The sequence below is a fragment of the Xiphophorus couchianus genome, chromosome 18 (assembly GCF_001444195.1).
Source record: "Xiphophorus couchianus chromosome 18, X_couchianus-1.0, whole genome shotgun sequence".
NCBI classification, from domain to species: Eukaryota; Metazoa; Chordata; class Actinopteri; order Cyprinodontiformes; family Poeciliidae; genus Xiphophorus; species Xiphophorus couchianus.
In genome coordinates this window covers 22730115-22745534 of record NC_040245.1, presented here as the reverse complement: position 1 = coordinate 22745534, position 15420 = coordinate 22730115, and the positions used below count along the sequence as shown (strand labels likewise).

The window sequence follows — 15420 nt, the reverse complement described above, 5'->3', positions numbered from 1 at the left end:
TAATGCACTTTTACTTTATTATGTAGCAGAAAGGAATTTGATCGAGAGTTACTTATCACTTAGATTGTTTTAGAAACCCAACTTGAAGTGAAAATTAGCAATAGTAGCTATAAGAAGAGCTGTACTGTCCATGTTCATATTTATGTTTTTTAACGTGAAAAATTTCTGATCATAAGAGATATTTTGATTTATTGCTGTCATAATAAATTTCAGTTACTGATGGTAAATAATTGCTTTTCTAATCAACCTGATAGTATGAACAGAAATGTTATTTTTACTATTTTCTCCACCGTTTGCGCCACAAGAGCGTGAGTAGACATCGACATCATCTACGTCTTGTCCAGGACTGGTTGACACAAGAGACATTTCGTCTCACAGAAGCGTGAAGCCGGTGAAGCGAAGCCGCAGTGAGTGAAGCGTTAGTCTGCGTACCTTTAGATGTCGTGGTGACGGGATGAGGAGGCATCGGCATGCTGCCATCAGACGGAGTCCTGCGGTGTCCCAGAGTCTGCGCTCGGGGTCGGATGGCGCTGTCCGACGGCGTCCGTCTGTGTCCTCTGTTAAGAGCCATCGCTGCCGACACGTGAGTGGGCGTGAGCGACTGGTTGGGCTCCTTCTTGAAGCTCTCCGCCCGCAAGTCCAGGAGCGGGTTGAGGGCGGGAGCCGGAGACGGCGGCGCCGCCACCGAGGGCGTCTTGACACCCGCCGACGGGGTCAGAGAGTAGTCGTCCGAGTCCGAGGGAAGGAGGGACTTGGTGGAGTTGCAGTCAGACAGGGAGGACAGAGACAGGAGTGTGACGGAGGGGGACGGGTCCATGCAGGCGAGCCCGGAGTCGTGGTGTCTGGAGAGAGTCAGCGAGAGGTTTCTGCTGGGCGGGGAGGTGCTACGGCGGAAACGGCCCGTCCGCTGGAAGAGACCCTCCTTCTTCTTCCGCTGCTCCTCTCGGTCCTGCTCGTCCTGAAGCATCTGGGAGCCACATCAAGGTTTACAGAAACAATCTACCTTCACCTGCTGTTACCAAGGCTCACATGACAACATAGGGCTGAAACGATTAATCGTGATTAATTGATTAGTGAAATAATCGTCAACTAATTCAGGAATGGACTAATCAATAATTGGAGTATACAGACTCCAAAAAGGCCATTTGGAGAAAAAAAAACATATTCAGAGCAGTATTTATTTAAGCCAAAACTGTACCAAATATATATTTATACATTTTATATTTATGTATAATGTATATATAAATGTAAAAATCTGTAAATGTAAATCTGTAAATATGTCCTAGCAAAAACTCTAGAAGTGGCAAACAAACAGATCTTTTAATTTGCGAGTCCAAATCTTTGTTAGGATAAACATCTGACAGTTTAGAAACCTCACTGTGTTAAATTTTATCTTAGAGAACAGAAGAAAGTATAAAATTAAGTATTAAAATTAGATAGTAAGTAATAAAAGCTGTGGACAATCAATAAATATTTGATAAGTAAGTAATATTGGGCATGGAACTAATTAATCTATCAATTATTCTGACGGTTGATCGATTAATCGGATAAAAAATGGAACATTATACAGATTCATTTAAATGATTCAAGTAAAAAAATAATTCAATTCCTTTTTAAGTAAGAAAATAAGCATTTTATTGCCTAAAACAAAATAACACAGCATTCTTTTAAGTAAATCTTTACCAGGTGAAGCTAAAGCTATGCCACCTGAGGAGTTTTGACTACAACTTATTAAAACCAAAGGGCTTTTATTTATTTTTTTATCTTAAACGCAAACTCTATTCTTTTGTGCAGATGTGGCTCCATTACTGCGATTACTGTGCTGTTCTTTTCAGAAAAGTAGCCTTTTTTGAGTATGTATTGCAGTTAACAATTAATCGACTACTAAAATAGTTGATGATTATTTTAATCATCGATTCATCACGATTAATCGTTTCAGCTCTAAATAATAAGCTACTCTACGGCCGAACAATCAGATGGTAGTTCAGTGGTTTGGGCCCCACCTGCTGTTTGCCCAGCTGCAGGAGGTCCTGCCCCAGACCAACAGAGGCCAGCAGAGAGGCGCAGCCCAGCAGCAACATGTCGCTCTTCTTCCTCTGGTTGCAGCGCCGAGCCGAGTCCTGGTTGCTGCCGCCCAGCCACAGGCCTCCAGACGCCGGGCAGAGGCCCGCGCCGCCGACTGGAGGCGCCGCGTTGGGGCCCAAGCTGCCCCACAGGGGCCCCGAGTCGTCCATGGCCCCGTTGCTGCTGGTCTCTGAGGGCAGCAAGGACCCCGGCGATTCCTCGAACTCAGAGCACTCCTCTGTCGTTCACAGAGGGAGAGAGAGAGAGAGAGTCAGACTGAGAGGGGACGTCCGGCGGACGGTCCCAGCGGAGACTCACCCATCTCATTGAGGCTGGAGAAGCCGGGCATCATGGGAGCGTGTTTGGGGGACTTCCCCAGGTTTGGCGCACTGGATGAATAAACTTTACCTTCACTGAGGGATTTCAGCCTGCGAGCACAGAACCGTATGAGACTGAGAAGTAGTCACACAACTTTTCCACAATCTGTCACCCTGGCAACACAAACATTAAAGTTTTACTGAGATTCTATTTCTCATTTGTGACAGAAACACAAAGTACCTCATGAATTTGAAGCGAAAAGAAAGTATTTAGAAAAAAAATAAATCAATTACCTGAAGGCTGCGCCAATCTTTAGAAAGGGATTATAGGCTGCAATTTGTGGGGCCCCACAATATTCTGGGGATTTTATACTGGGATTAAATTACACCCAGATGGAGTCTAAAATGAGTTAACCCCAACAGGAAGTTGGAGGCACTGGGTTTTATTTAAGGGTTTCATAGTAAAGAGGTGCAGTTTTTAGATTTTCGTTAGTAAAAAAAAAAAAAAACAAGATATGCAACCTTTTCTTTCCACTTCTTAATTAAGTGCTATTTTATGTTGGTCTATCCCATAAAATCCCAATAAAACCAATTAAATGCTTGTGGATATTTTTACAAGACTGCCGATTCTCATTATGCTTTTAACATTTCTGTTTTTATGTAAATTAAAATCTGAACAGAGTTCTATCTAAATTATTAGAAGACCTTTACACAGATCAGCGGGTTGATACAGCCTTTCTACAACTTATGATTATTGTACACTAATAGTTAGATATACAGGTTGCTGCCCCCTCTCCACTATGGAACAGATTTACACTTCCAGGCTCCACAAGAAAGTTTTGGACATTTTAAATGACTCTTCACACCCTGGCCATGGTCTCTTCCAGCTGCTGCTATCAGGCAAGAGATACAGAGCAATAAAAACCAGGACAAATCGCCTAAAAAACAGTTTTTACCCGATGGCAATCATGGCACTAAATTCAAAGACATAAGAACTTCTGCTCTTGACACCACTTTGTTAAAAATTTAAATTGTGTTGCGACACCTCCAGGCGCTGCAACCATCTTCTGATGTCTATTTATTTCTCATTTTGTACTATTTATTTCTTTATCTTTGTATATTACGTATATACACATAACCTGGATCTTAACTCGAGTCGAGCAAATCTCAATCTCGTTGTAATCTGCTGATGACAATGACAAATAAATCTTATCTTACCTTATCTCTTTATTTTAATTAGTTGTTATCTTTAGACCAAAAGCTAAACATGGTTGAAACACTGAAATCTGAATCATATTCTCTATATTTGCAGAACTATTTCAGCCAGAAGCAGCTCTTACTTGTCCTCTCCTCCGACCCGCTCCCTCTGGTGGGTGGAGCTCGGGCCCCAGGTGCGTCCTTTCTTCTTATGGGCCGTCAGGTCTTTGTTATTGCACACGGCGGTGCGGCCCCACGTTTTACTGCCGTCGCTCGGGGTCGCTGAGAGACACAAGGAAGCACTTAGACAACTTCACATTTCCTGTTCTATCTTTCTTAGACTTGCAGGTGTTTGATCTCACGTCTGAAGGCTCGCAGGCGGGGTAAGATCCCGGGACTGGCGGGGGGCGTGGTGCTCTCGCTGCCCTGGTTCTTCCTCTTGTCCACGCTGGGGGACGCCTGCACTGTGATCTTGTGCTCAAAACCTGCAGAGAGAAAGAGAGAGAGAGAGAGAGAGATACCTCGAGGTTTAGGCTTTCAAACAACCACTGAAGTTTAAAACCAAACATGAAGCTGGAAAAACTTTGGCAAAAATTTAAACCTCTGATTATCCGATCATCATAATTTTAGTATAAAACCAAGAAAACATAAGCAAATGCAAAATTCAGTTTTCAAATGAGGATTTCAATCGCTAAGGGGAATAGTCCAAACTATGTGACAAAGTAATACTCCCCGAAGCGAATAGCTAGCTGTGTCAGCAACGCCAGTCGTAGAGGCATTTTGACCCTCTTCTGAAAACAACCAAAGTGGAACCAAATTTAAACATTTAGGTGTGAAAAGAAAAGAACAATGAGTTAAAAAAAAAACTTTTTCTCAGAGCTGTAGATTATGACGTAATAATAACCCACATGACTGAAGTCGGTTCTGCTGATTATAAATGAAAACTGTTACTTTAGGTTTGTTTGTGTTTATGTTTATGTAAAACATACTGTAACAGAGCTGAGGGAGAAACCGATTGTATCAATTAATTGAATTTTTGGTTTTTGAAAACTAGATTTTCAGAAAATTAAAACATGTTCACCTTCACCATGGCGGCCATCTTGCTTGACAAGCGTGTTATGACGAAATATAAAGGTTAGGCTACAATTTGAAAAAAATTCATGATAGGACAAGAATAGAACTGTAATAATATGATAATAAAGTTGTTTCACAATAAAGTTGAAATAATGTGAGAATAAAGTCGGTATAATAGGAGAATGAAGTGCTCCTATCATAGGAGCACTTCATTCTCCTACATGAAGAATGAAGACCCTACTGCAAGAAGACCCAGGCTGCAGTTCTCGTCTCCACCCACCAGAGGGCAAACTGATACAGTTGCTGTCCCTGCCCAGCTTCAGCTTGCTCTTCTTGAAGTGGCCCTTCCTCTTCTTGACGCTGGGCTTCTCTTGGTACATCTGGTGGATGATGATGTTCAACTCCCGCTCAACGATGTCGAACTCCCTCTCCGCCAGCTCCTGCGCCTTCTTCCTCAGCTGCTCCTCCTGCTCCTTCTGCTCCTCGGCCGCCCGGGCCAACGCCTCCTCCCACGATCTCAGCTCCTGCAGACCCGGGGGGGGGGGGGGGGGGCAGAGGTGGAGGAAATGAGTGTAGCAAAGCAGCAACCTGATTTAACACCTCTGCGTTGCTGAGCTATTCCTGACGTGCAGAAACACCTCAGACCGACTGTGAGATGCTTCCCGGCATCGGGCTCAAGAAACTGCAAAAAACTCCCAGCAGCTCCATGTAGTACCCAAAAAGTGTACTCAACTAAAAGAGTACCAATACTTCAACATTTTTTTACTCAAGTAAACGTAAAAAGTAGCAGTCCAAGAAATTATTCAAATAAGAGTAAAACGGTATTTTGGTAAAAACGTCTACTCAAGTATCAATCATTTCATGTTTATCATCATCAGATGGATGAAAATATAAAGATAAGTGAACATTTTTGGTATTTTAAGGCTAAAAATTACAATAATTTATACAGGGTGAGCCATACTTTTCCATACAAAGGAGACAACATTATAAAAATAAAAACGGTTGTCCAATATAAAATGTTTATTTTTTTTCTATGTATGGAAACCTATGGCTCACCCTGCATAAGTAACAAAGTAGAAACTACAGCGTTACTCCGATAAGTCAATTTCTTCAAAAGACGTACTCAAGTTAATGTGACTGAGTAAGCGCACTAGCCGGCTCTGCAGTATCAGGTGGGTTGGTTTCACCGTCCTCACCTTCTCCTTGGCCCGGAGCTCGTCAAACATCTGCTGGATCTCCAGCCTCCAGTCCTCCTGCAGCGAGTGGAAGGACTCCAGAGGCATCTGGAACATGGAGGACTGTTCGATGGCCTGCAGGTGCTGCAGGATGCTGGTGAAGGAAGGCCTGCCGCGGGGGTTGGAGCTCCAGCACTCTGACAGGTAGAGACGGTTACAGCAGGAAGGTGTGAGAGAAGCTGCTGCCATCTGATGTGGCGGCTTTATTTATTTATCCATTTCAGATTAAATGTCACTATGTGCTTCATGACCGCTGACGATGTTCTGCTTCTTTAAAACGTTTAAAATGTTCTTGTAACCAGAAACATTCATAATCCTGCTCATTTTAAGCAGCAGAATAATTGTTTAGTTTGTACATTTAGTAATGTAATCTTTACTTACGGACTGGTAGACATGAGACATTGTTTTAATTCATTTTCTGTTATTTTTTTATATACCGGTATATATTGTTACCTTCCTAAAATAATGGCCTAAGTCATTATTTTTATTATTTTGCTAAATAATCACTGCATTTTTATTGGCAAAATATGATTTATGCAAAAAAAGAAATTAAGCCAGTGTTTTTCCATCTCATTTGCGCTCTAAATTTACACGTTTATGGTAAAACGACAAACAAAACTTTTAGAGGCTCGTTAGTAAACCAATCGTATTTAGAGACGCCGTCACACTGCCCAGCCGTCAATACAATGCACAAACACAGAGCGGTGGATTGTCGGACTGGTTATGTTTTTCATTCCTGGCAGTCGCAGCAGACAACAGGGAAGGGGAAGGCAGCAAGATGGTGGCAGCATATGGCGACTATCATGAGCCAGAACCCTGACTGACAGAGTTACAGGCAACATGCTGCATACCTACAATGAACACAGATCCACAAACTGATCAGTCCAACGCAACATCATGAACATCTGCTACATGTAAGGTTTACAAAGAGAGTCTAATGAAGAGCAGTGTTTGACAAGTAAAGCTTCAAATAAAATAGAAAATAGCAGCTGGTACTTGTTTATTAGATGAAATAAACCAGCATTAAATGCATGCCGACAGATAAAAGGAGGCAGGAGACATGATGAACAGGAGAGGCAATTAAAGGATGAGCATGGATCAGATGAAGAGGAGCAAATAGCGGAGGCTTTAGGAGAAACTACTCTTTTTCTTTATTAGAGTTAAAACCTGTCCTCAAACCTCCGCACCTGTGCTTAAGACAGAGCACCTCAGGTCAAGTTTATCCTGCAGGTGAGTATTTAAGCAGGGATGAACTGAACTGTGAAACAAGAGCCAGCTGATACTCCACAACGGCTTCAAGGAGCAACCCCTAGGAGACGTAAAACTACGGAGCGACTAACACAAACTCTTATCCTCAGCTCCAGTGTGATGCAACAAAATCTACTGTAGATTTACCAGCTGCAAGCTCAAAGGCCTCCAGTACAGTCAAGTCATGGTTAGCAGCTGGAGGGTTTTCCTACATCACTGGCGGCATTTTAGTGCGTTTTCTGATAGACTCGGTTCGACTGGGGATCAAAATTGCAACATTTGCTACATTTTCAGCTGGTGAGGTTCGCTTTCACAAACAATACAAACTAACTGGAAAGAAACCTTTCCCCTCCTCACCTGTGGTGGCGCTGCACCAAGAACCACTGAAGTTCAACTTCCTTCTTAACAAAATGTAAACAAACGTAAACAAAATGTAAACAAGATTTTAACAGATTTTAACAGTTGTAGGATTTCTCTCCTCTCTTCTCTGGTAAAGGACCATTTCTCCCAGTAATGCCAGACTCTTGAATTTGTTTTTGGTTGTATTTACCCAGAATGCCCTGCGCTTTAGTGCACTTGCTGCTTTTGGAGCGGACTCCAGTCAAGTTATTTAACTGAAACGAGACCTAGGCTTTTAAGTGGACCAGAGTTCTCTTTTTTGGTCCGCATCAGAGTTCGACTGCGCGTTCACACCTCACCAAACGAACCGAACTGTCCAGACAAACAAACTGGAGTTTGATGAGAACTAAACAGGGCTGATGTGAATGCACCCTAAAGGTCAGGTTGGATGACTGGTGTAAAGGAAAACCACAGGCACAAGCTGTGCCTCAAACAGAGACGGTGTACATCTGCAACAATGCTCTCCACATGTTTGGGTTTTACTTGTTCACAGCCAGCTGTCGTTGTGACATTTTTCTGGACGGGGGGTCACCCTCTGTGCCAGCAGCGCCTGCTTACCGCTCAGCAGCAGAACAAAAGGTTCAGGGCAGGTTGAAGGGATGGGGAGTGTCAGCTTGTTCATGGCAACGCCGTAAGCTACCGCCAGGGCGTCTATCTCCCGGTAAGGAACTTCTCCGGTCAGCAGCTCCCACAGCAGCACGCCAAAACTGCAAAACGAGGCGCAGAAAGAGAGAGAGAGAGAAGCGGTCAGTGACGGTTTTAACATAAGTACAACACCTTGCTATGACTTTTCATATCTCCTGAACTTTGAGTTTATTTTATTGGTATTTTATGGGGGTTTTGAACACAAAGCGGTGCATAATGGCGAAGTGGAAGGACGCAGTTTGCGGTTTTCCAAACACCACACTGAATACTCCATGGGGAAACATTTTCACACATTGCTGCAAATCCTGTAAACATGGTGGACAGATGGACGGACACCGATACCTCCACACGTCGCTGCTCTTGGAGAACAGAGAGTGCTTGATGACCTCCGGCGCCATCCAGGCGTAAGTCCCCGCTGCACTCATCTTGGTGGTCTGGTGCCACTCTCTGGCCAGACCAAAGTCTGTGATCTTTAGGGTTTTCCCACTCAGGTCGTCCCGCTCCACCGGCTGCAGGATGAGGACTAAGGAAAAGGAGGCAGATTAAATGAGCTGTTTGGTTTTATTAGTTAATACCACAGAAAATTTTCCTCTCTTGCTTTAACAAAGTGTTAACATAATAAGAGACTTGAACAATGAGTGAGTAAACCAGAATTCAATAACTTTACAAGTTATGTATGTGTTTATCTGTGCATTTCTACAAATGCCTGAAAATATAATGTTCTGCAAGCGGACGGGTTCTGTGTCCCAGAGATGGATGCATTTTGTTGCAAAATGAGTGTACAAACCTCAGAACAAAATGAAATGATTGTGATCAGAGGCCCAATCTCAAGGCGTATATCAAGTCATATTTGATATGCACAACATTTTTATAACAACTGAAGGTAACATAGTTACATGATTACGCTATAAATGGCATTATGTTCCTTTAAAATACATAAAACTGCCCCTTTAAATAGGTAAATAGGCTGTGGTCTGATAAAACTATTCAAACATAACGATTATGTATGAAAACTTCTACATTTTAGGAAAATAAGAACTGCTTTTCTAGATTATTATTCTGGCATTTAACATATAGAAATAAAGTGACCAAAAACACATTTTTTTGTCACTTTTCTGTCTGATTTAATAAAAAAAAGGACTATGTGTCATTTCTACAGCATATTTTATATCTGGCTTCCACGACGTCCGTATGCAGTAAGTTCCAGGTGTGTTTTCGATGGTCCAGCTGTGTTTCAGAGTCTTTTCTGTCACTTTCGCACACAGCCTCCCTCTAAATGTCATACACTCAGCTGATCTCCCCATCTTTGTCCCTCTCTGAGTGACTTCCTCCTCCGTTTCCGTGCGAGAGCCGGCTTATGGAAATGTTTGGAGTGCACACAGTTCGCATGAAGTCAGGTGGGGGAAGCTCTCTCTCTCTTTCTCCCTCTCACTTATCTAGAGGCATATGCAAAGGGCGGTGAAACAAGGAGACACACACACACACACAGCCGTGTTATTGTTTACACACATGCACTCCTGCACAGACACACACAGGAACGGTGTCACATGATGGAAGGTGTGGCTCTTTGCTTTTCTCTGCCCACAGGTTTGCTAGGAGACCAGTTTCTGCAACAGAAAACTGATCTCAGGTCAGGAAATGCTGATCAATTATTTATTTAGCCAACTCGGTGCCAAGATCCACCACTACTCTGCTTTTAAATGTTATAGCTGCGGAAGGAGGTTTTAAACGCTTCCTGAGTGAAGACACTGACATCCAGCTTCAACGACGCTTATATCGTTTATCAGACTCGTAAGCTGTTACAATCTTCTCTTCATCATCAGTCAGAAGAATCAAACTAAATGACGGAAACAGGAAAAAGCTTCATTAAAATTCTCTCTTTGCACATTTTCCTACTTCCATCATGTCTCTACTGCTTCTAAAAGTGTGAAAAAACAAACAAATAAAATCACCCTGATGTTTTCTTTGCAGATGTTTTTTGGTTGAAAACGAGTTGTTTTTGTTTTTAAGCCGTGTTTCCATCAATGTTTTTAATGCGCATTTTGAAATAAAAGGTTGATGGAAAATAACTTTCTTAATTTCAGGGTAGAATTTTTTTTTTTAAATGTGCTCGCTTAAACAACAAAAAAAATCTATGGCAAAATTACAATCATCAGTGCTGCACTTATTTATCGGTATGTGGTCAGATAAGAAATCCTTCCTCATGAAACGACACATCAGATCTGCTGCGAGCTTGTCAAAAATATATTCATAACTCCCTGAGTAAAGATTTAATGACTAGAGGTTGTGACATTACATCATCTCAGTAAATAGAGACTAAAATTTCTGAAATGTACTCTGTTTACTTTGTAGCGTCTATTTGAAAAGAAGACGCCGCCTCAACCAACACCTTCATGTTCCATGATTCCGTCGATTTCTTCCTCATTCTTTTACCAAATAACCAAAATAAGTGAGATATTTCAGTGGTCCCACAATAGCTGCTCGGCCCTATCGAAACAACTTCTTGTCATGGTAACCGGCAACTCGTAAGGAGTTTCATGCTTCTCCCTCTGCCGCCTGTCACAGGGGCTAAAGGTCAACAGAAGTCTGACCATTCATTGGCTGATGACACTGAGCGTTCGTTCACAGCCAATAGAACGGCCACCGTCGTCACAACAACCGGACAAGCTGACAAACGACTGACAGCACGAGAACGGTAGACGGAAAGGAACGAACCAATTCTGCTTCCAGACTAAACAGCAACTGTGACATTCCAGTGTAAATCAAGCACTTCACCGTGTTTTATTAGGATTTTATGAGATAGACCATAATAATGTTGAACAAAAATGTAAAGTGGAAGGAAAACCATATGTGATTTTTTTTGTTTTTACCCCAAAAAATCCAAAAGGTGTTTTGTGCATTTGTATACAGTCCCCAAAATCAGGATCTTTTCCTGCAATTTTAACATTTTGGGGGGTATTTCTCCACCATTAGGTTTTTTGTACCATTCCTCTTTGTGAAACAGTTCAAAAATAAGTCAAAATGAAGTCAGCAAAGATATAATTTTAAGTCTCAATTAAATTTAGGTCTGTCATGTAACACATACAGATTCTTTGATCTGAAACGTTTCTAGCTTTGGCCGTTGGCGTGGTTGCATACAGGAAGGTGAACCTCTGCACCTGACTCAAGTCTCCCAACAGGTTTCCATGATATTTACCTCCATCCATCTTCCCAATCAACTCTGACCACTGGAACATTGGACAAAACTATGTCAGCCACAGAGCATTTAAAATGTCAAAAAAAAAATATTTCCAGAGGTAACAACCGTCAGCTCCCCTCTGGACATCTTTTCTGTTCAGATACTGTCATAACTGAGAGGGACAGCTGTCTTTCTGGCGTGGACAGTGTCTCAGAGGAGCAGCAGCAGGAGGGAGACATGTCAGAAATCCTCATATGGGTATGTTTTCCATAAGATTCCTACTTTCCTGGCACAGCTTGATGAACGGTGTGATGAAGCAACATCGTGTAAGAGAAAAACTTTAAGCAGAGGGTGACAAAAAAAAATAAAGGTAGGGAAGGAAAACGGAGCGAGTTACACAAACTGAATAGAAACAGAAACTGACTGACTTAGCTCCCACTGTGGCTCTGTGATGTAAGTAAATATCATCATCTGCTGCCCCCAGATCGTCTCTGTGCTGCTAGTTAACACCACCTGCACATGTTCAATCATTCACCCTCAGGTTTTCCCTCCTGACGGCGTTTCTTCCAGATCGGCATTTTTGGGCTCAGCTGACGGCTTTGAAACGTAGACATAAAGCCTCCAAGGGATAGGAGGAAGAGAAAACAAGACCAAAAAAAACGACCTCGGGGAAAGCGTGCACTATGAGCGCTTTGGAAATGTTACCTCAGAGTAGGCTGAGAGAAATAACGTAAAAAATGTAGTTTTTCAAATCCCTAATGCACAAAAACATGTTGCTAACCACATATATAGCACATGGAGTGTGGTTGCTGGTAAACCTTAAAGCTAACATTAAATCACAATATTATTTAGTGCTACTTGATATTAGTAAGAAATGTAATCCTGTTGGTGGTAAAATATGACTAGCAAATAATTAAAGACTAATTTGGGTTTATTAAAAACGTAAGTTAGTTAGCTAGCTAACTTTAAGCAGCTAGCTAGCTAACTAAGGGGAAAAAGAAAATACATTTAATTCCATCTCAACCAAAAAAAAGTTACATTTGCCTACATTTCTTGTTTTACCAATGAAACAATTTAGTTTTAGTTTCTTAATTACTTTACCAACAAATTTTAAAGCCCTCCTATAGCCTTTTAGGCAGCTAGTACCACCAAAAATATATTACTGGCACCGATCACTAGTTCAGACAGTTCTTTGAGATATTGATATTTTGTGTACAGTAAGTAGTAAGCTGGGTTAACTGATCAGTTCAGACTGGTTTGGATTAATGTGAATGATTTCTACAAATGCTGCAATCCCCCACAGACTCCACAGCAAGAGGCACAGAAAACTCCCATATTCAAAGGAAAACTCTGCAAACTGTGGGGATGCACAATACATCATAGCTATCATCGGTATCCGCCGACGTTAATAGTTTTTTAGCATATCTTATCGGTCGGATAAATAAAACTGGGCTGATATTAAAACAAACAATGTTCACTTTCTTCTTGCTGCCATTTGTTTTTTAGAGTCAGAAGAAGAGGTTGGTCATCTGGTATTTGTTTGGTCATGTGATAGTGATGTAGCACCGGGGAGTGAAGTCAACAACTGGTGATGTTGCTGTTTGTCCCACTACATGTTTCCTTCCCTGTTAGGTCATTATTGTAAAGAACCCGTTCTTAATATGTTTCCTGATTAAATAATGATTGAATGAATGAAAGTGCTCGTTTAAGGTTTCAAAAAGGTAATGAAATAGGTACAATGTCTGTAAATATCGTTTATCGGCCATAGCAGCAATATCTATATCTGATATCGATGTCTGCCTAAATTTTCACACCAGTGCATTCCTAATTGTCGAGAAAGCAGCTGTTGAAAAATCATTTGGCAAGTATTAGTAGATCAGTTTTACGGCAGTTTTAGTTTGGTGTGAAGAGAAAAATTACAAGTAGCTAAATATTAAATAAAAAACTGAGGCAGAGAAATAAGCTAGGGCTGATTCAGAGATTAGACATCAGTATGGCAGCATGTCTTTCATGTGTGGAGGTGCCCTCGCTTTTCCACATGACTGCATGTATTGATCAGCTATCAGAAACTCTGCAGCCTCGGGGAGCAGAGCAGAGCGGGTTGTTTGCCTTTCCTGCTGCTGCTGCCGCCACCGCCGCTCCTCCCTAAATCCTTGGACTCTGACCCTGTCTGAGGGTTGGGACATGTTCAAACACCCATGGACTATTGACTACTTGAACTTTAATCTCACTAATAATCCCCTGCGCTGGTTAGTCAGCGCTTTGGGAACAGGTGACACAGTAACTCCCGGCCCACACACACTTCTCACAGCAGAGGAATGCAGATAGAGGACGACTGAGTGTGACCAGAAAAGGGTTTATTACCCAGAAAAAAAACATCGAATCATGCCAGTTCTGAACAAGTTTCCAAAAACTCACGATGCATAATGGAAAAATAGGCGACAAATAGCTAAAAATGTGCTTTTTTAGCCGACTTAAATGATTAACCATAGCTCTACAAATATCCACTTCATCTCTGAGCAGGCTAGGCAAATTGCCACCCTCTTCCTCTCCATCTCTCTGCGAGGCCTCGCCTTAAATAAACAATGTCAGCGCCATCAGCTGGAGCTCTGGGCGTGGCCGCTGAGCTGTCAGCTGTCAGGGATCAGCTGATCCAGAGCTGCAGGTGGATGAGTGTTGTTTGAGGAGTGATGATGACAATCCAAACTGGAACATCTTCAACAAGCCTGCTGCAGAAATATGTTTACAAAGGCCTAACAAATGTCGTCTTACCTCACTTGAATGTTTTATTTCCTGTCGCTCTATTGCAGGGCTGTCAAACTAAATTTCATCCTGGGCCGTATCAAAAATCTGAATGTTCCTAAAGGGCTGGTTGTGCAAGAGTGTATTGATAAGACCCATTAAAGTGTTAAAATATCAATAAATAGCTGTTAGTTTCAGCATTCAGTGAGTGTTTCTAATTTTAAATAATACCAAGCATCCAGGTCCATCCAAGATTTTGTGATCGCTTGTTTTAGGGGTGTGGGGAGGGGTTGCTATAAAAATTATAGATTTTGTGGCATTAATTTAGAAATATTTGTAAGGAACCTTTTGATTTTTTAGGGGGAGTGTGAAAAGATCAGTATTGGGCCGTTCAGACTGTGGAGAAAAAGTCAAATATCAGAAGCAAGTCAGGACTCTGGCTGGGCCACTGAAAAACAGAACAAGCAGGCATAAACACGGTCAAAATTAAAGATTAGAATAAACCTAAATGAAAATCCATCCATCAATACAAACGCAAAGGAATTCTGATTCATCCCAACACCAAAATACTCCATGCACAAAATTTACTTTTTCATTCCAATCTCCATTATTTTTTTTTTTTCGTTTTGAGCTTCTTAGAAGAAAGCCAAGCTGAAAATTTCATCTTGGAAAGGCGATGGGCGCTCCCACTTCTATTCATGTTGGAGTAAGGAGGAAGTAGATGCATGCAAATGTCTGAGCCACCGAACGGCACAAAGCCGCTCAGTCTTAACCCAAACTACTTCCACTAAAGCAGTTAGTTTTCACATTTGAGTTGTGTTGTTTAGGATAAAGATCCAGTCAACACTGCTGTGTCATTAACTTGTTGTTATGGTAACAAGGTGTAGAGGTCACAAACAAAGACCGTGACTGGGAGGAAAGGAGGCGTCTGAGGCCTGAGCGTCCTCATGCCCCTATGAGGATCCACTCCTCTGCTTTCCTTTCCCCGTGTCCCGATGTCCTGGTCAGAGGGACACGCCGCAGGTTTTCCCCTTGACATTTTCCGTCATTTTTGTTTAACCTCCACGTCAATACGCCAGATATTTACATGTCCGGTGTCAAGAGAAATACAACCTGTTCTTTGCCCCCTAAATGACTGATCTAAAGTAGATCAGTCAGTATCTACTTTAGATACTATATTTGTGCCATAACCAGAGTTTGAAATGAACTTCAGTATCATGAAATGTAAAAAATTTTACTCTGGCTTATGAGAAGTCACTAGGCACTAGAGGAGGTCCATGTGGAACACCGCAGACAGGATTTAGGAAAGAAAAAAAAAAAA

General features: G+C 41.9%; 1 protein-coding gene across 1 annotated transcript in view; it reads right to left on the bottom strand.

Annotated features, from left to right (window-relative positions):
* The window catches only part of map3k10 (mitogen-activated protein kinase kinase kinase 10), a 33274-nt gene that overhangs the window by 837 nt on the left and 17017 nt on the right, over positions 1-15420 (bottom strand). Inside the window, exons 2-10 of the mRNA XM_027998829.1 lie at positions 8522-8702; positions 8093-8241; positions 5849-6024; positions 4933-5176; positions 3941-4063; positions 3722-3860; positions 2383-2492; positions 2004-2302; positions 433-967 (exon numbers count right to left, since the gene is read on the bottom strand). Of these exons, the coding sequence (XP_027854630.1) occupies positions 433-967; positions 2004-2302; positions 2383-2492; positions 3722-3860; positions 3941-4063; positions 4933-5176; positions 5849-6024; positions 8093-8241; positions 8522-8702 (1956 nt within the window). The remainder of the gene's footprint in view (positions 1-432; positions 968-2003; positions 2303-2382; positions 2493-3721; positions 3861-3940; positions 4064-4932; positions 5177-5848; positions 6025-8092; positions 8242-8521; positions 8703-15420) is intronic.